This window comes from Pan paniscus, chromosome 1, assembly GCF_029289425.2.
Source record: "Pan paniscus chromosome 1, NHGRI_mPanPan1-v2.0_pri, whole genome shotgun sequence".
Taxonomy (NCBI): domain Eukaryota; kingdom Metazoa; phylum Chordata; class Mammalia; order Primates; family Hominidae; genus Pan; species Pan paniscus.
Window position 1 is genome coordinate 193,508,373 of NC_073249.2, and position 20,427 is coordinate 193,528,799.

Genomic DNA, 20,427 nt, shown 5'->3' on the forward strand with positions numbered 1-20,427 from the left:
AGGAGGGGAGTTTTGGGCACTAGGAAGGAGGCAAAAGCAACAACTTGGCTGTCAGGAGAGAAAGCAGGGGTCCCACTTGGGTCACTGGGATCAATCGCTGAGAACACAGGAAGGGGAGAGTGAATGGCAGGATGGGGGAGGAGTGAGTGGGGGGACGGAGGAGAGTGAGTGGGAGAACCCCCAGGGTTTGCTGATGGGCTGCATGTGGGGCATTAAATTATTTGTAACAATATTTTTATTTAAACCAGCACATCCGAATTTATACCTGTTTCACTGTTTTAATGTGGCTACTAGACATGTTTAAATTACATATGTGACTCACACTATACTTCCACTGGATGATGCTATTCTAGATCTCTTCCTACACTCATGAAAGAATGCGGCTATACGTGACTGCAAAGGCTCGAGTGCACAGGCACAGATGCTTCCCCCTGCCAGAAGCAAGGTCTGCCTCTCCGTATTAGTTATTCCTTCCTTTTCACCTTAACACATTAGGGTCTGTTTTCCAGAGAGTACATATAAATCTACCTCACCCTTTTCAATAGCCATGTTGATCTCCATTATACAAGTTGAGCACCCCTCATCCAAAAATCTGAAATCCAAAACGCTCTAGAATCCGAAATTTTTTGAGCACTGACAGGACATTCAAAGGAAATGCTCCCACTGGAGCATTTTGAATTTCAGATTTCCAGATTAGGGATACTTAGCCAGTAAATACAATACAAATATTCAAAACTCCAAAAAAGTCCAAAATCCAAAACACTTTTGGTCCAAACTTTTGGATAAAGGATACCCAACCTGTATAGAGATGCCTAATTCATTGATCCAGTTCCCTACTGATGAACCCTGGGGTTGTTGCATTAGTTTGCTTTTTCAGAGAAGGCTATGGGAACATCCTGGGACTAGTCACTGCAGAGTCTCCATTCCTAGCTGCAGGCAAGCTGGCCAGGGGCTGTGAGCACTGACAGTGTTACAGTGGAGGAGCTGGACTTGGAAGGCTTCTCAGGCATGGTTAAGAGATGTGGACGGTGTCCTGCACTCAGCAGGAAACCACAAAATAACTTCAATTTTTTTGTGTGTAAATTGCTATCTTTGAATTTTTCCTTCATTAAAAAAGCAACATACTGTAAATACATTACAGAAAATTGAGGAGAAAATAAGAAACTAATTTTATTGCACAAACACATTCTTCCTTTTAGTCTTATTTTCTGATGCACATTTTTATTCTTGCTTAAATTGTAATCAGAGTGCACCTCAATTTTAGATCCTGCTTTTTTCCTTTCATGTTCCTGTATGAGCATTTTTCTACGTGACTGCAGAGTCTTCCTAACACGTTTATTTGCCAGTCCCTTCAGCTGGACACTAAAGCCTTCTTCAGTTATATTTGAGCAGCTGAGATAATGCCTCTCCCTGTGACCCAAAACGCCTTCTCTGCGGGTGCTTTCCAGGCAGCATTCAACCAAGCTCAAGTCTCGCTTGTGTAAGGGAAACAAGCACACACCCATCAATACAACCACCCTGTCCCCTCCAGTTGCCACCCCATCTCTGTCCTCCTTACAGCCCGACTTCTGGAAAGACAGCCCCACTCCCACCCAACCCATGTGCCTCTCCTTAAGTCCTCTACCTCCTCAGTCTCCCTCCCATTCCCACCTGGTCTAGGCCTGGGCCCTGGCCTCCTCTCCCTCTGTACTCTCTCCCTCTCTCCCATAACATCCCTGCCCTCCTGGCAAATCCCAGAACTTTCTCCCGAGCCTGCCTGCCTTCTGGGCTCCAGCCCCCTTCCTCCAACCAGACAACCAGGCATCTTCTCCTTTCTGGTACCTCAGCCCCGTCCCTCAAATCCATGGCCAAGTCTTGCCCATGTGCCCTCCCTGACAGCCCCTCACCACCTATTCCTCCCCATCCAGCTGCCAACTCCCTGGTGTTGCCCCTGATACCTCCCAGGGGCTGGCACCTAACTCATCTTCCTGCCTCCAGCAGTGCCCTCCCTGCCACCCCACCATGGCCAGGCTCCAGATTTCAGCTGGAGTACTTTAAGGTTTGTGGAGGGTTTTTTTGTTTGTTGGTTTTTGGGGTTTTTTGTTTTGTTTTGTTTTGTTTTTTCAAATAAAAATCTGACTGAGTCACTCCCCAGAGGAAATACCTTTCAGGGCTCCCCATGACCCTCAAGATGAAGTCCAATTCCCCGAGCCTGACATGCGGGCCCTGGGTGACCTGGCCCCGGCTCACCTCTGCAGCCTCATCCCTCCCTCCTCATCTGCTACTACACTCCACCCTGCAGTTCCACAGACATTCCAGGAGTGAGGCTTCCTCACTGTTGCATACTGTTGTTTCTTTTCCATGGACCTCTCTTCCCCCTCCATGCCTTCTTCACCTGAAGAACTTCTATTAATAATTTTTTAAGTCCTACCTTAGAAGTCAACTCCTCCTCCAGGAGGCCCCAACTACCTCCTCATCTACGAAGGCTCAGGTGCTACCCTCCAATTTGCCTCATAGCATCTGATACTGTTCCCAATCACGGCATTCATTGTGCTGTGTTCCACGCATCTGTTTTCAGTCTGTCATGTGACCCATACCCTCACCACCGCCTCCCCGCCCAACTACACCCACATCTTCCTGACTCCGCACCCTGAAGACAGGGTCTGTGTCTCATTCACCTCTGAATCCCTGACTTAGCACAGTGCTTGACGCTGAGCTTGTGTCCAATAAATATACGTTGAATGCACGACTTAACAGAAACTGATGAACATCTTGATGCATAAACTTTTCTCATGCTGAAGATTATCTCCTTTGAACAGATTCCTAGAAGCTTGGAATTATTGAATCAAAGTGGATGAATATTGAACACTTTCAATTCCCATAGCTAAGTAGCTTTCCAAATGGCTGTGGCAATTTACACTCCCACCAGCAAGTGTAAGAGCACCAATCTCACTGCATTCTTGCAGCTTGGCTATTCTCATTATGCCTTTTGTTTTTAAAATCAAGACAGGGTCTACCTCTGCCACCCAGGCTGGAGCCCAGTGGCATGATCATAGCTTACTGTAACCTGTAACTCCTGGGCTCAAGCGATCCTCCTGCCTCAGCCTCCTGAACTGAATAGCTGGAACTACAGGTGCATACCATCTGGCTAATTTTTTTTTTTTTTTTTTTTTTTTTTTTTTTTTTTTTTTTGAGACAGAGTCTTGCGCTGTCACCAGGCTGGAGTACAGTGGTGTGATCTCAGCTCACTGCAACCTCCGCCTCCCAAGTTCAAGTGATTCTCCTGCCTCAGCCACCCAAGTAGCTGGGACTACCGACGCGTGCCACCACGGCCAGCTAATTTTTGTATTTTTAGTAGAGATGGGGTTTCACCGTGTTGGCCAGGATGGGCTCGATCTCTTGACCTCGTGATCCACCCGCTCGGCCTCCCAAAGTGCTGGGATTACAGGCATGAGCCACCATGCCCAGCCCCGGCTAATTTAATTTTTTGCAGAGGCAGGGTCTTGCTCCGTTGCCCGGGCTGATCTCGAACTCCTGGCCTCAAGCAATTCTCCTGCCTTGACCTCCCAAAACACTGGGATTACATGCACAAGCCCCTCCCAGCCCTATTATGTTTTTTTTTAAAAAGTACTCATTTTATAGGCAAAACATACCACCTTGTTCTAATTTGTGTATCTTTGATTGCCAGTGAGGGTGAACATTTTTCCATATATTTGCCTACTAAATGCACTTCTTCTTTGAGGATTTACCGGTTTGTGTGACACGGAAACTGTTAAGGCAGGCTGACTTGTTATGAGATGACTCTGGGGCTGTGGAGGAAGTGACCAGGAGCATGAAGAGTGCTGCTGCAATGATCCCGTGACGGAGGAGCAGAGATCAAGGAGACCAGGTCAACCCGGGACTGAAAGCAGACAGCAGGTGCAGAGCAGGAGGGGTCAGGGTGCACCCAGGTTTCTGGCTTGGCGCAGTGAACTAGAGGAGGGGCTGTGCTCAGAGACAGTGCCCAGGTGGATCCACACACCTGCAAGGCAGTTCGCAGCACTCTTTACTAGACACACCTGCTGAGGAACAGCTACGTGGGGCAGCAGGAGAGGCAGGGGCAGGAGGGTCTGAAGCTGGCGGCCTTCTTGAAAGAGACCAGGGGAGCCAGGTTTTGAAAGGATTTGTAGGCCGGACACGGTGGCTCACGCCTGTAATCCTAGCACTTTGGAAGGCCGAGGTGGGTGCATCACCGGAGGTCAGGAGTTTGAGACCAGCCTGGCCAACATGGCGAAACCCCGTCTCTACTAAAAATACAAAAATTAGCTGGGCAAGGTGGTGGGCACTCGTAATCCCAGCTATTCGGGAGGCTGAGTCACGAGAATCACTTGAACCCAGGAGGCAGAGGTTGCAGTGAGCTGAGACTGTGCCATTGCACGCTAGCCTGGGCTACAGAGCAAGACTCCGTCTCAAAAAAAAAAAAAAAAAAAAAAAAAAGAGGAAGGAAGGAAAGAAGGATGGATGGATGGATGGATTTGTAGGGGCAGGGAGTGGAGTGAGGAGGCTGCCCAGGTGACGATCAGGGTGTGTTCAGGAAGAATGGTCATCACTAGATAAAGCTGAGTGAACTATTGCAACATGAGAGGCCTTGTTCTCAACGCTTAGCTTGTGTGAAGGCAATGACAGCCCTAAGGCAGGAGTTCTTATTACCCCATCCTATAGATGAGACTGATGTGCAGAGGACCAGACCTTGCCCCAGGGTCAGAGAGCTAATGAGTGGTGGAGCTGGGATTCGAACCCAGGGCTCTGGCCCCCGTGTCTGTGCTCCTTACCACGTGGCTCCAGTTGCTCTAGATACGTGAGTACTCAGGAAGGTGGGGTGACAGTGGAACAAGCTCCCCAGAAGGAGCTTATTAAGATTCTCAGCATTTGGAGCCCTTCCTGGAAAACGAAGTGTAGACAAATCCCAAAGCCCACCTCTTCTGAGCCAAGAATTGGGCTGCTGAGCTCTGCTTGGAGGAGTTCACCTGGCCTGGTGACTGGAGCCACCACAGACACCTGGTCTCTGACCACAGCCAGCCCAGTAACTCTTCTCTAAGTCCCAGACAGCTTTTAACTCCCAGTGACTGAGGCGGGAGGATTGCTTGAGCTGAGTTGGAGACAAGCATGGGCAACATAGCAAGACCCCATCTCTAAAAAAAAAAAAAAAATACAAAATTAGGCATCTATAGTCCCAGCTACACAGGAGGCTGAAGTGGGAGGATAGCTTGAGCCCAGGAGTTCAAGGCTGCAGTGAGCTGTGATCACACCACAACACTCCAGCCTGGGTGACAGAGTGAGGCTGTCTCAAAAAAAAAAAAAAAAAAAAAAAAACTCCCAGTCACCGAACCACAAACACTTGTGCATCCTCTCCCGGCCTCTCCTGTCCAAGGTCAGTCCCACCTTCCACCCAGGATAAGTAAGTACCTCAACCCCTAACGTTATCATCCCCGCAACCTGCCCAAGGTCATGCCCCTGCACAAGAAACTGGTAACACTGGCTACCTTCATGCAGAAGAACCGGCTGGCTGGAAGTAAGAAAGACTTTTCATGTATGTGTGCATATAAATATTTGTGTCTATACATATAAATGAGTTACTGATGCCCCCCTCCCGCCCCCAGGGCCTGGAAGAGAATCTTCTGGCGGCAGATCCTACTTACACTTGGCCTCTTAGGCCTGTTTCTGTATGGCCTCCCTAAATTCAGGTAAAAGCCCCTTTCCCCAGCACTTGAGGTGGGACCACAGAGTCAGGTTTAAAGGGGATCTGTCTAAGTGCCTCCTTGAGGGATGGAGGGCAGTGGCTAACTCAGCTCAAGTGTCCTTGTGAGCTCTCTCTCCTTGTAAGAAGCAAAGCCAGAGGGCTCCTGGCCAGGCTGACATGCTTCTCACGGCTGCCTCCCCCACGCCCCTCAACCCACCACAGGCATCTGGAAGCCCTCATCCCCATGGGCGTCTGCCCTTCGGCCACAATGTCCCAGCTGAGAGACAACTTCACAGGTGCCCTGCGTCCCTGGTAAGAAGCTCCCATCCCTCCCACTCCAAGGGCACCCCCAAACCCTACACAGCTCTGCCCCATGTCCCTGCCCTCCACACATCTCCCACCCCAGCAGAGCCAGGCACTCTGCCACCAAGTCCAGCAGCCCCATCGGGCCACACATCTCCCAGTCCTCTGTGTTGCTCTGAGCTGGGGGCTTCCAGGGGCAGCAACTAGGTCTCATCGGTCTATGGGTCCCTAGGGCTCAGCACTGGGGAGGTGGCAGTGAACATGCACCAAGTGGGTGGATGAATGGAGCTATTTCCATTTCCCATCCCTGCCCTGGCCAGGGCCCGGCCTGAAGTTCTGACCTGTACCCCCTGGGGGGCTCCCATTATTTGGGATGGCTCTTTCGACCCAGATGTGGCCAAGCAAGAGGCTAGACAGCAGAACCTCACCATTGGGCTGACTATCTTTGCTGTAGGCAGGTAAGGCCTGGGAAGGGGAGCAGTGCTGTCAAAGCTGTGAGTGGGAGGGGTGTGCATGTGATGAAGGAGGCGGGGCACTCTGCTCCCCTGTGCCATGGGATCCCAAAGTGAAGCGAGAAGCAAAGACAGCACTTCTTGCCCCACACCCCCAGATGAGCACAGGACCATCCTTCTCCTCCTCCCTGGACACCAACACCATAGAGCCCGCCCAACACAGGCAGCCAGGGCTGTTCTAGAACCACATCTGGAAGGGTCCTGCCTAGGGGCTGGGGCTCATCCATCTGGAGGCACTGGTTTTGTAGTGAGAAAATGATGGAGTCTTTCAGGTGAGAGTGGTGAGAGGAGGGGAATGTGACTGGGTAAGTAGAGGGATGATTCACTGCATTAGGTGCCCATTGGAGGTCAGCAGCTCAGGTGCAGGTACACAGGATTGTGGGGGCAGGTGCCAAGCAAGTCTGATGAAGGGAGAGGGGCTGGGGAGCTGAAGGATTGCAAGGGAGTGAATCTGAACTGGGCAGAGGGAAGTGAAGAGAGGAAGGGGGTGACAAATACTGAAGTGGCAAGGTCACCAGATTAGAGGATTCAGTGAGGTAGGACTGTTTTGGGTTGGGGGTGGTAATCACAGTAAGTGAGCTAGAAGAACGAGGTCCTTACAGAGTGGGACAGACACTGATGAAGATCAAGTTGAGGGAGTAGCCATGGGAACAGGTAACTGTGAAGGGAACAGGTGACTGTGGAGGGCACGGGAAAATCACTACAGGAAAGGAGGTCAAGAGAAGAAATGGCAGCGGGGCGCTGACCTCCCCACTATGGATGACAGGGAGTGTCTAAACTGGGTGTCGACCTTCCTGAAGTGACACGAAGGGGACTCTTGGCTGACAGTGGCAGTCAGATCCTATAACCTAGTTTCGGGCAACTAAAAGAAGCATTTCTAAAAGTGGAACTAGTTGCTTTGGGAAGGTGGTGAGAACCTCCCATTCAGGAAGGATGGGGAAGGAATTTTGTTACCAGATACCCCAGACAACTGTTCAAGGCTCCTCGAACTCTGTCCCCCACACCCTACAAGGGAGGGAAAGCCAGGAGTGCCACTGACAGGCAAGGGGATGAAAAGGACCAAGGGCTGCCCCTGGACCAGGTGGGCAGAACTGCTGGGCTACTTGGGCCTTCGCCTCTCCCAAGGCCTCGGTGCTCCCACTTCCATCACACATGCTGAGTAGGGCATTCCTGCCCCAGCCCTAGGGTCAGACACTCAATGTACAGAAAATTCTGGGATACTGAGGTCCTGAGTTCCAAGATTCTGAGTCCAACACCACGAAATGCTGAGATTTCCTAGGTCTCTGATTCCCATTTCCCACAGTCACCAGGAATAGAGCAAGTGCAAGTAAAGGTACAGGCTCTAAGGCCAAGCTGGGTTCAAATCCTGGCTCAACCACTTACCAATGATACATACAAGTTTCTAACGCTCTTTAGATGAGACAATGCACATTGACATAGAAAGCAGTGGCTGCCACATGATAAAAGTTCAAAGTATTATTAGGCACTGTTACTACTATTTTAAAGTCCTAGGATCCCAAGGTCTGTTCATACAGTATTCCAGGCAGCCTCGTTATCTATATAGTGAAAGACAGTGACTTAAAACAACTTATTATTATAGCTCATAAAATAATTCCCCTCTCCCTCTCCCTCTCCCTCTCCCCGGTCTTCCTCTCCCCGGTCTTGGTCTCCCTCTCCCCGGTCTCCCTCTCCCTCTCCCTCTCTCTCTCTCTCTCTCTCCACGGTCTCCCTCTGATGCCGAGCCGAGGCTGGACTGTACTGCCGCCATCTCGGCTCACTGCAACCTCCCTGACTGATTCTCCTGCCTCAGCCTGCCGAGTGCCTGGGATTGCAGGCGCGCGCCGCCACGCCTGACTGGTTTTTGTATTTTTTGGTGGAGACGGAGTTTCGCTGTGTTGGCCGGGCTGGTCTCCAGCTCCTGACTGCGAGTGATCTGCCCGCCTCGGCCTCCCGAGGTGCCGGGATTGCAGACGGAGTCTCGCTCACTCAGTGCTCAATGTTGCCCAGGCTGGAGTGCAGTGGCATGATCTCGGTTCGCTACAACCTCCACCTACCAGCTGCCTGCCTTGGCCTACCAAAGTGCCCAGATTGCAGCCTCTGCCCGGCCGCCTCCCTGTCTGGGAAGTGAGGAGCGTCTCTGCCTGGACGTGCATCGTCTGGGATGTGAGGAGCCCCTCTGCCCGGCTGCCCAGTCTGGGAAGTGAGGAGCGCCTCTTCCCGGCCGCCATCCCGTCTAGGAAGTGAGAAGCGTCTCTGCCCGGCCGCCCATCGTCTGAGATGTGGGGAGCGCCTCTGCCCCGCCGCCCTTTCTGGGATGTGAGGAGCGCCTCTGCCTGGCCGCGACCCCCATCTGGGAACTGAGGAGTGTCTCTGCCCGACCGCCACCCCGTCTGGAAGGTGAGGAGCGTCTCTGCCCGGCCGCCCCGTCTGAGAAGTGAGGAGCCCCTCCGCCCGGCAGCCACCCCATCTGGGAAGTGAGGAGCGTCTCCACCCGGCAGCCGCCCCATCCAGGAGGTGGGGGACAGCCCCCGCCCGGCCAGCCGCCCCGTCCGGGAGGGAGGTGGGGGGCAGCCCCCGCCTGGCCAGCCCCCCGTCTCGGAGGTGGGGGGCGCCTCTGCCCAGCCACCCCGTCTGGGAAGTGAGGAGCCCCTCTGCCCGGCCGCCACCCCATCTGGGAGGTGTACCCAACAGCTCATTGAGAACGGGCCATGATGATGATGGTGGTTTTGTCGAATAGAAAAGGGGGAAATGTGGGGAAAAGAAAGAGAAATCAGATTGTTACTGTGTCTGTGTAGAAAGAAGTAGACATAGGAGACTCCATTTTGTTCTGTACTAAGAAAAATTCTTCTGCCTTGGGATGCTGTTAATCTATAACCTTACCCCCAACCCCGTGCTCTCTGAAACATGTGCTGTGTCCACTCAGGGTTAAATGGATTAAGGGCGGTGCAAGATGTGCTTTGTTAAACAGATGCTTGAAGGCAGCATGCTCCTTAAGAGTCATCACCGCTCCCTAATCTCAAGTACCCAGGGACACAAACACTGCAGAAGGCCGCAGGGTCCTCTGCCTAGGAAAACCAGAGACCCTTGTTCACATGTTTATCTGCTGACCTTCCCTCCACTATTGTCCTATGACCCTGCCAAATCCCCCTCTCTGAGAAACACCCAAGAATGATCAATAAATACTAAAAAACAAAACAAAACAAACAAACAAAAAAAAACAAAAAAAAAACAACTTTGACATGACAAAAAAATAATAATAATAATTCTGTGGAGGGCCAGGCGTAGTAGCTCACACCTGTAATCCCAGCACTTTGGGAGGCCCGAGATGGGAGGATCACCTGAGGTCAGAGTTCGAGACCAGCCTGGCCAACACGGTGAAACCCCATCTCTACTAAAAATACAAAAAAATTGGCCGGGCGTGGTGGTGGCCACTTGTAATCCCAGCTACTTGGAGCCTGAGGCAGGAGAATCGCTTGAAGCCGGGAGGCAGAGGTTGTAGTGAGCTGAGATAGCGCCACTGTACTCCAGCCTGGGCCACAGGAGCGAAACGCTGTCTCAAAAATAATAATTCTGTGTGTCAGTAATTCAGACAGGGCTCAGCAGGAAGGGCTCCTCTTCTCATGCTCTCAAATGTCTGCGTCTCAGCTGGGAGACCAACTGCTGAAGACTGGTGGGGGCCAGCTTAGGCTTCCTCACTCATGGCAGCACCCAAGTTCTGGGACTTCTTAAATGGAGGCTTAGAGCTCTAAAGAGAGAAACGCTGCCAGTCGTCCAAAGGGCCAGTATGAGGCAGGAGTGGCAGGCAATTTGCAAGCATCCTCAGTCCAACCTGCCCTGCCCCATCTAAGTTGAAAGATGCTAGGGCTAGAGGGTCCGGAGTTCCAAGGCCAGGTGTGGGGAGGACCAGGCAGCACTGGTGGGGTGGGGGTAAGGTTGGGGTGGGGGTGAGGTGGGTGAGGTTGGGGTGGGGTAGGGGTGAGGTGGGGTGAAGTGAGGTTGGTGTGGGGGTGGGGTGAGGTTGAGGTGGGGGTGAGGGTTGGGTGGGGTGAGAAGGGGGTGAAGGCTGGGTGGGGCAGCAGAGGGGTGAGGTGGGGGTGAGCTTGGGTTAGGCGTGCTGAGGTGGGGGTAGGGATAAGGTTGGGGTGGGGTGAGGTTGGGGTGGGGGTGAGGGTTGGGTTGGGTGGGTTGAGGTGGGGGTGAAGGTTGGGTGGGGTGGGGGTGGGGGGGAGGTGGGAGTGGGGGGAGGTGGGGATGGAGTGAGGTTGGGGTAGGGTGAGATCGGGATGACGGTTGGGTGGTGTGTGGTGGGGGTGAGGATTGGGTGGTGTGAGGTGGGGGTGAGGGTTGGGAGGGGTGGGATGAGGTGAGGGTGGGGTGGAAGTGGGGGTGAGGGTGGGGTGGGAGTGGGGGTGAGGGTGGGGTGGAAGTAGAGGTGAGGTGAGGTGGGGAGGCCGGCCCCGCCTCGCTTCACTCTCAGGCTGACGGTGGCGCCGCGCCCTTAGATACCCGGAGAAGTACCTGGAGCGCTTCCTGGAGACGGCGGAGCAGCACTTCATGGCGGGCCAGAGCGTGATGTACTACGTGTTCACCGAGCCTCCGGGAGCGGTGCCCCGCGTGGCGCTGGGCCCGGGACGCCGGCTGCCCGTGGAGCGCGTGGCGCGCGAGCGGCGCTGGCAAGACGTGTCGATGGCGCGCATGCGCACGTTGCACGCGGCGCTGGGCGGGCTGCCGGGCCGCGAGGCGCACTTCGTGTTCTGCATGGACGTGGACCAGCACTTCAGCGGCACCTTTGGGCCCGAGGCGCTGGCCGAGTCGGTGGCGCAGCTGCACTCCTGGCACTACCACTGGCCGTCGTGGCTGCTGCCCTTCGAACGCGACGCGCATTCGGCCGCCGCGATGGCGTGGGGCCAGGGCGACTTCTATTACCACGCGGCGGTGTTCGGGGGCAGCGTGGCGGCGCTGCGCGGGCTGACGGCGCACTGTGCCGGGGGCCTGGCCTGGGACCGCGCGCGCGGCCTGGAGGCGCGCTGGCACGACGAGAGCCACCTCAACAAGTTCTTCTGGCTGCACAAGCCCGCCAAGGTGCTGTCGCCCGAGTTCTGCTGGAGCCCGGACATCGGCCCGCGGGCCGAGATCCGCCGCCCGCGACTGCTGTGGGCGCCCAAGGGGTACTGGCTGCTGCGGAACTAGCGCCGCCGCCGGCTCCCGGCCCTCCGGCTTCTCCGCCGGCCCAGCCGGCCCGGCCTCGCTCCCGCTCCGGGCGTCTTCGGCCCCGGGAAGATGTGGAGTGGGAGTCACTAGAGGAAGAGATCCTGAAACCGGGCGGGGCCCTTCTGGACGCTGATGGCGCTCTGGAGAGCAGAGAGATACTGGATACAAAAGCCCTACCCGCTTCGTGTGCGCCAGTCCGTGGGAGTGGGAGTAGGAGGGAGAGCTCCTCGCCTTTGGGGAGCTCCTCACTTCAAGAGAAAAATCCCCTTCCCTTAGCTTAGCAGTGAGCGAGGCTCAACTGCAGTAGAGCCCCGAGCTATCAGCCTGTAGACCTTTCACCCCTGAGCCTGCAGAATGCAGCTGGTGTCTCTGGAGATGTTTTAGTCCCACCTGCAACCCCTTTTTTAAATGAGGAGACTGAGATACAAAAGAGGAAACATAACTGCCCAAGGACACAGAGGGTCCGAGTCACTGTGATGTCAGCGGCTGGAGAGGCGTGGCTGGCCCCTCGGGATGTCTCTGGGCAGGAGCCACAGGAAGAAACACAGGGGGCACCCCGTCATTGGCTCTGCCCTTTTACCTCCCCTGCTCATAAGCATGGTTTGTACATATTTCAGTAATATTATGATAAATTATTCCTGTGCTGCGAGACAAAGTAGCAAACATAAGAAGCCATGTTTGCTCCTTTCCCTTGCCAGCATAATTTCACAAAACCCTAACTGTGACAGCATATAGCTGTCAAAACAAAAAACACAGCTCCCCACGTCCCTTGCCAGAGTCACTATATTCCCTAAAAAAATAAGTGACTCTAGATATATCTCCATATAAGATAATGTCAGTTGGAGTTAATGATCATGCTTCTATAAACTATAACCAGATACACTCTTACACACAAACTTAGATATAATTTTACGCATACTGAAGCTTCACCACCTATATCTAAACTCTAAACTAAAATACTACATTCAGGCCGGGCATAGTGGCTCATGCCTGTAATCCCAGCACTTCGGGAGGCTGAGACACACAGATCACTTGAGGTTAGGAGTTTGAGACCAGCCTGGCCAACATGATGAAACCCCATCTCTACTAAAAATACAAAAATTAGCAGGGCGTGGTGGCACACACCTATTAATCCCAGCTACTGGGGAGGCTGAGGCACAAGAATCGCTTGAACTCGGGAGGCGAAGGTTGCAGTGAGCCGAGATCGTACCACTGCACTCCAGCCTGAGTGACAGAGCAAGACTCTCAATAAAATAAATAAAATACTACATTCAAAGCGTCTGATAGAACCTTCTAAAGAGCTCCTCCCGGGCCATAGGCCTTGGTCGATGGTCCTCAATAAGACTTCTAAGTGACACTAACTTTAATTATTTAAAAACTTACTTTTATTCTTTAGTTGACATTCCCAAATTGTTATTATGGCTTTTTCTCCTAGACAAAGTCCAAAATGACATTTTCTGGCCTGGGGGCGATAGCAGGGTGACATTTGGCCACAGTATCTGGGAGGGAAGTTTCCACGTCCGTGGCAGCTGTCTAGACTTCTGATCCCCAGTGGGGAAACACAGGCTCTGAATAGGAGTGTGAAGGCGTCAGACCCTCCCAGGAAGGTGGTCACAGAGCCAAGGAGATAGGGAAGGTAGCCACTGAAGCCCCTGAGATTTTGTCTGACATTTGGGAAAACTGGGGCCCTGAGAGACTGGGATTTCACCCTGGCTCTCCTGAATCTTTTACGTAGTATTGTCACCAACCTTGCATTTTAATAGCCTCCACTCCCAGGTAGGGCAGCAATTCTTGCTATTTACCAGGCCCAGCTATTGACGATAAGAGAGATCTGTCCTCTCAAAAGCAGTTCAAAATGTCTCCTATCTAAACTAGATTAGCAAAACCCAGAAGGTCTTCTGGACTCAGGATTAGAGATGAGAATGGGCCACGTGTGTCAGAACAGGCAATTTGGCCGGGCACAGTGGCTCACACCTGTAATCCCAGCACTTTGGGAGGCTGAGGCAGGCGGATCACAAGGTCAGGAGTTCGAGACCAGCCTGGCCAGCATGGTGAAACCCTGTCTCTACTAAAAACACAAAAATTAGCCAGGCGTGGTGGTGGGCACCTGTAATCCCAGCTACTTGGGAGGCTGAGGCATGAAAATCACTTGAACCTGGGAGGCGGAGGTTGCAGTGAGCCAAGATCGTGCCACTGCACTCCATCCAGCCCGGATGACAGTACGAGACTCCGTTTCCAAAAAAAAAAAAAAATTTCTGCCTGTGAGCTGGGGAAGATGTGTGTCCTCCACCTTAGCCTGCAGCATTCACTGAGGGCCACACGTGCTGACCCTAACAATTGCTGCAGACCCTAACAATTGCTGGGCCATTCAATACCTGAGCATGAGCCAGCAAGAGATGATGTGAACTGGCTCTTCTGTGTGTGGGTAGACAAGTTCCTTACCTTTGCTGGCCTCAGTTTTCTCATACGTGAAATGTGGATGCCACTCTTCCTCCCTGCAGGGGTTGTGGTGGTGCTCTAGAAAACACAACTTGCCTTCCTCTCCGTGCCTGCCCTTTCTCCAGCATGCTCAGAGAGTGCAAAGGATTTGCCAAAGAACAGTCATTTCCTGTTTTTTGTTTGTTTGTTTTTGAGACAGCATCTCACTCTGTTGCCCAGGCTGGAGTGCAGTGGCTATGATCATGGCTCACTGCAGCCTCAACATCCCTGAGCTCAGGTGATCCTCCCACCTCAGCCTCCCAAGTAGCTGGGACTACAGGCATGCACCACCACACCAGGCTTTTTTTTTTTTTTTTTTTTTGTAGAGGCGGGGTTTCACCAAGTTGCCCAGGCTGGTCTCGAACTCCTGGGCTCAAGGAATCCACTTGCCTTGGCCTCTCAAAGTGCTGGGATTCCAGGCATGAGCCACTGCGCCCAGCCAGTCATTTCTGTTTTAAAGGGGAAATAAATGGCATGCTCAGGAGTTTCCAAGGCATGGACTGGAGGCAGCCTTGCGCTGTTGGGGATCTTCTTGAGGAGGGAGGGGTTCCAGGAAGCTGCAGGGTGGGCAACCCTTGGGAATGGCTCCCCTCCTAGTGAGCCCAGAGGCCTAAGGAGGGGTTGCGGGGGTGGGTACAGAGGGACTTGGATCTAAAGCAGGAATAACAAGAGGGCTAAAGCTCCTTCTGCAGCTGCCTCCATTACCATCAACACTGTCCTCAGCACCTATCCTGAGGCTCCCCCAGGGGCAGTGGCACTCACTCCCCACGTGAGCAAGTGAAAATCAGACTCAGTCCCCTCAGTATCACTGCTACATGCAAAATCTCCACCTGTCCCCGCCTTGCCATGCAAGCTCAAATGCCACCCCTAGAAATTCCCAAACATCTTCAGCTCTCAGTCAGGGATCACTGATCATAAGGATCATAGATCCCTTAGGGCTAAGGCAAATAGCAGCAATAATGATGTGGACATATATTGGGTCTTACAACGTGCCAGTTCTAAGCATTAGACAGGTATTGATTCATTTAATCCTCACATCCACACTGTAAGTTGGTTACTACTGTTTACCTCATTTTACATATGAGGAAATCAGGCACAGATTTAGTAACTAACACAATGTCACACCACTAGCAACTTAAACTCATTGAAGTGAGAACAAACAGGAGATTAAACATAGCCAGAGGATGAAGACTGACAGGAACAGAGGTTACCACTAGCTCTTGGTCTCCTTGGTCCATTTCTGCTCTTTCTCTGCCGGCTTTGTTCTTCTGCTTGTGTCCAGCTCAACACAGTCACCCCAAACCGCAGTCTACAGGGTTTTCCAGTTCAGGTACCCACCATCTCCTAACTTGTTCCTAATTCATGGAATAGAGAATCTGACAGGAGAGTCAGCTCCGTCCGGTGGTGTGCTGGTATAAGTCTAGCAGTTGACTGGGGAAAAAGAAAGCCCTGATTTATAGTGTTTGCCAATATCCATGGTGTAAATCCCACCATGGCTGATTTCAAGCTACCAGTACTCCCTGAATGCAGAGCTTGGAAGAGGTGTGCACAATTTTCTCACATGAATCAGGACAGCCATTATGCACCACTGGCTGCACCTATGTATCAAGTCAGAGTCAGGTGTCCACCCCTGGCCAATCGGCTGTGGCTGCAATGGGGTCATGTGACACAAATATGGCTGCCAGAGCCCATCCTTTCATGGCAAAGCAGGCTATGGGAGGTCAATTTCAGAGAAAGAGATGAGGCCCCTGAGATTACTGAAAATATGCTGGTTCTTGGCTACCACACATCCATTTCCTCTTCTGATAGTAACACACTCTGGTTTCCTGTTAGGGAACCTCTTGTGCTTCAGAAAGTAAAGAAGGTGAGGGCTTCACCCTCTACTCCAGGCTTAGAGCATGGGCCCTAGGCCCAAGCCAAACAAGCACGCAACATGATGCAGTTAGAACCAGGAAGACCCAATTAGACTTTTGCTGGGTGCTATGGTTTGAATGTGTCCCCCCAAAAAAACATATGTGTTGGAAACAACCCCCAGTGCAACAGTGTTAGGAGTTGGAGCCTAGTGGGAGTTGTTGGGCCATGGGGGCTCCACCCTCATGAATGGATTAATGCTGATTATAAAAGGATATGAGGCTTCGAGTTCCATTTTTCTCACTCTCACCCTCTTTTTGAGATGGAGCTTGTTCTGTCTCCCAGTCTGGAGTGCAAATGGTGCAATCACGGCTCCCCACAGCCCTGACCTCCCAGGCTCAAGCAATCCTCTCACCTCAGCCTCTCAAGTAGCTGGGACTACAGGCGCACGCACCACCACACCTGGCCAATTTTCTTTTTCTTTTTTTTTGTAGAGACAAGGTCTCCCTATGTTGCCCAGGCTGGTCTCAAACTCCTGGACTCAAGTGATCCTCCTGCCTTGGCCTCCCAAAGTGCTGAGATTACAAGCATGAGCCGCCAAGCCTGGCCTCACCCTTTCTTGCTCTTCTGCCTTCTGGCATGAGATGACATGGCATGAAGGCCCTCACCAGATGCTGGCACCATGCTCTTGGACTTCCCAACCTCCAGAACTATGAGACTGGAATTTATCATGAACAGAATGAAATTTCTGCTCATTATAAATTACCGAGTTTGTGATATCCTGTTATAGCAGCATAAAACAGATGAAGACACTGAGGCTTTTGTCAGAGAGACAAGAGGCTTGATTGCTGGAACCCTGGGGACCGAGAGACTAGAGCTGCTGACCCCACAGGCGCCTCAGGCTGAAGCTGACTCAGAACAGAGTGGAGAGCTGGAGACACATCCTTTGAGCCCTGAAGCTGGCCTGACCACTGTCCTGTTACATAAACCAATACACCCTTGTTTGGATTGGACTTTCTATCACTTGCAGCAAAGTCTTGACACATGAGGACTGTGAGGACTCAGGGAAATGAGTTCCCAATGATGACCTCCATGGTAGATGACCTCCATGATGACCTTCCATGGACAGTGGAAGCACTGTCCCCCTCACAGTGCTTCCACAGGGCCAGACTTGATAAGCTTTTGGGGATTTTATTACTAAATTTCCTTCCTAGGCAGTCAAAACATTGACCCCTATGGGGAAAAAACAATGTATGACAAGGATGTCTTGGACTCCCCCTTCAATCACTAGACTCACTTCCACAAATCAGGCACTCATGATGGACCCCCCCCCCCCACATAGGTGGGGTGCCCCCTCAGGGAGCAGTGGAAGTGAGACTTATTGGTGGACCTAGTATATCCAAGAAGGCTCCAGAACTAGGCAATGCTGGGTCAGTTTATGTCACTGCCACTATACTGCAACATGATCCTTAGCAAAGAGCCTCTCTTGGTTTGCTGCCCACTTCTTAAGGAGTTGTGAGGCAATCAACATAAAGCACTCAGTTCAGCACCTGGAGTGAGGCCAGCCCACAGTGAGAGGCCACTTTCTTCCTTCTCCAAGTCTGGGGGGCGGGGGAGGGGAGAGGAGCAATGGAAAGGTGCCCCCCAGCCCTGCCCTCGCACAGAGCACGCCAAACACCACCGCCACCCGGGTGCAGGTACAGTTTATTCTTCACAACAGAGAAATACAAAGAGCAGAGGGTTTGTAATTCCTTTGTTTCTTGCCCCCTTTAGTGTTTTCCCCCCACATTTGATTTTCATTTGCTCCCCACCCCCTTTTTTAAATAGAATGCAAACTACCTTCCTGAAGTGTCTGAGGGGCACCTGCCCTCACCTCCCTGCCTCCAAGATGCAGACTGAGAAGCCAACAGACTGTTTTTTCTTTTTTAATAAGGTAACTAGTTCTAAATATGGTGGCCTGGAGGTCCCATAGAAAAAGCAAAGGGGTGTTAACAGTATGTATAACAGCGTATTTACAGGGAGTAACATGCGGACAAAAAGCTACAATACTGAGTATCAGACGACGCAAGTCAAACAAAGGGCCGGGGGTGGGGGCAGAGAACCCCATGGGCAAAGAAACCCCAGGAAACGTTAAACTGGTAAATCAATGGCGAGTTAAGGCTTAAAAAGTGTATAAAAATAACACAGTTAATATTCAAAACGGAACTCCAGATACAGAATATATAGATGAGTTTCTGTCTAGTTCTCTTTTTTTTCCCGGGGGGATGTAGGGGGCTTCTCTGGGCTCTGTACATGGTTCCTATATACACCGACACGCATGGCTTTCAGATTGGGGTGTGTCTGTGGGGGCTGGGGGCAGGGTCTGCTCCTGGGACCTGCCTCCCCGAGGATCCCTTCCCTGCTGAGGGGCCTAGGGCCTCGGCTGGGGATTCCCACTCCATGGCAGGGAAGACAAATAACCCCTCCCTGGGCACTGCCCCCATCTGGAGGAAATTCTGGAGGGAGGTCCCAGATCCAGGCCCACTCCCTCCCCATCCCCCTGCCCACAGTCTGGGATGGTGGGAGAGGTAGCCGAAAGGTTTCCTGGCCAGCACCGAGGTAGACTGGGGTGGTCTTCAGGGCAGCAGGGGAGGGCCAGGTCTTACCCAGCCCATCCCCACCCCATTTCCCTGGGCCCGCCACCCAGCCCATCACTGCACCCTTTGGTCCTGTGGATCTCCCACCCCTCTCGTTTCCGCCTCCTGAAGCTGCCGCACCCCTCTGCTCAGTGATGCCCAGGGCACAGCTCGAGAGGTGCGAGCCAGGCACTCAGGGGCGAAGGGCTCACTCCGGCTGCTTCCTGCCCCTCCCACCTGGGGGTCCCCTTTGCAGTCCAGAAACCTAGGCCCGAGCCTTCCCTCAAGACCTGAGGCCATGGCAAGAGAAGGTCCCACACTGCCCTCTGGTTCTCTGCGTCCATCTGTCCGATTCTTTAAATTTCTCGGTCTTAGCAGCACCAACTTCCTGGCCAATAAATATCTTTTCTGTTATTTCCAAAACAAACTTAAAAAAAAAAACGAAAAAAAAAAAAAAACAGTGAAGCAAGTGAAGGGTGGGGAACAAAAAGAAAACTCAACAGAGAGGTTCAAAGTGCTCTGAGATCGTCTTTGGATGCCACCAAAACAGTCCAGAATCTTGCAGTTGGCCTGGCCGCCCCCGGACTGGACCAGGCAGGGCTTCTGCGGACCAAGCTTTCTGGAAGATTGGGAAGGTCGTGAGAGAGCTTGGTGGTTCCTGGAGGGCCCCCGGAGGGAGCTGGGGCCTGGTGCTGCCTGGGTCTGTGTCTGCCAGTGGGCCGGGTGGGGCGGCGCCTCCAGTGGGCTCAGATGAGAGAGATTCGCACCGGGATGCCGGGGGACTCCGTCCTCTGGGGCGAGTGATGGCTCACCAGGTGCTCCACCACCGTGTGTTTGGACATGTGCTTCATCAGGTAGGTCTCCTGTGGGCAGGGATGAGATTCAGAACAGGGAACCACCAGCAAGGGAGGGAGAAGAGGCTGCAGTTCCCACCAGCAGCCACTGGAGGGCTCTTGGTAGGCGGTTCAGAGGGTGGAGGACAGCCACAGTTTCGCAGGGTCAGATGGGCGTCGGCCATTGGTTCTAGAGACACTGCACTGCTGCCAGTATGAGTGCTGGCTGGAGAGCTCACCCCTCAGCAGTGCCCACCTGTGGCTCTCTAGGGCCAGGCCCCCAGCCCCTTGCCACCTGGGTGTAGCTGGGTATACTGGCTGAACCTCAGCCCTGTCTGCCAGGTGAAGCACTGTGCCTGCATCTGGCTGGTGATCCCAGTGACAGTGAGGCAGCAGGACTGGGTCTGAGCCTAGCTCTGCTCTTTCTTAGTGGTGAGAACTTGGACAAGTCATCTTGTCTCTCTGAGCCTCAGTTTCCTCCTCTGTAAGCAGGCATAGGGGAGGAACAACCTCAACAGGTTGCTATGGTGACAAAGATCAAGCCCTTAGCATGGAGTAAGGGTTGAAGGGTCCACTCCTGCCCCAGTCTCTACATTTCCTTTCCTTCCTTTTCTTAAGGTCTCACTGTGTCACCCAGGCTGGAATGCTGTGGCACAATCACAGCTCACCACAGCCTCAACCTCCTGGGCTCAAGCAGTTCTCCCACCTCAGCCCTCCAAGTAGCTGGGACTACAGGTGGGTACTATCATGTCCTCCACTGGCTCTGCTGGATCTGACCTGAGGCACCAGGACTGGGTAGGTGAGGTTGTGACCCAGGGCTCACTGCAGGCCCAGAAGCCCTCACACTAAGCCACATCCTTCCAATAGCCTTTGCCAGAAGCAGAGGCGGTACTCCCATCTGCCACTCCTTGACTTCAGACCTCAAT

The 20,427-nt window shown here is 52.8% G+C and overlaps 2 protein-coding genes and 1 pseudogene across 8 annotated transcripts in view; 1 reads left to right on the forward strand and 2 right to left on the reverse strand.

Annotated features, from left to right (window-relative positions):
* Positions 1-4,730: 4,730 nt before the first annotated feature.
* Positions 4,731-18,283, forward strand: A3GALT2 (alpha 1,3-galactosyltransferase 2). The gene is made up of 6 exons (XM_055113617.2): positions 4,731-4,816; positions 5,619-5,702; positions 5,921-6,010; positions 6,322-6,459; positions 11,016-12,324; positions 16,548-18,283. The coding sequence occupies exons 1-5, from the start codon at positions 4,731-4,733 to the stop codon at positions 11,701-11,703; spliced, it is 1,086 nt and encodes a 361-aa protein (XP_054969592.1). The 3' UTR covers positions 11,704-12,324; positions 16,548-18,283.
* LOC117980399 (uncharacterized) lies at positions 17,741-18,744 on the reverse strand (annotated as a pseudogene).
* The window catches only part of ZNF362 (zinc finger protein 362), a 178,713-nt gene continuing 176,026 nt past the window's right edge, over positions 17,741-20,427 (reverse strand). For all 7 annotated transcript variants that reach the window (XM_034960693.3, XM_034960708.3, XM_034960703.4 and 4 more), the window contains one exon: positions 17,741-19,531. In XM_034960693.3, the coding sequence (XP_034816584.3) occupies positions 19,415-19,531 (117 nt within the window). In that variant the 3' untranslated portion in view covers positions 17,741-19,414. The remainder of the gene's footprint in view (positions 19,532-20,427) is intronic.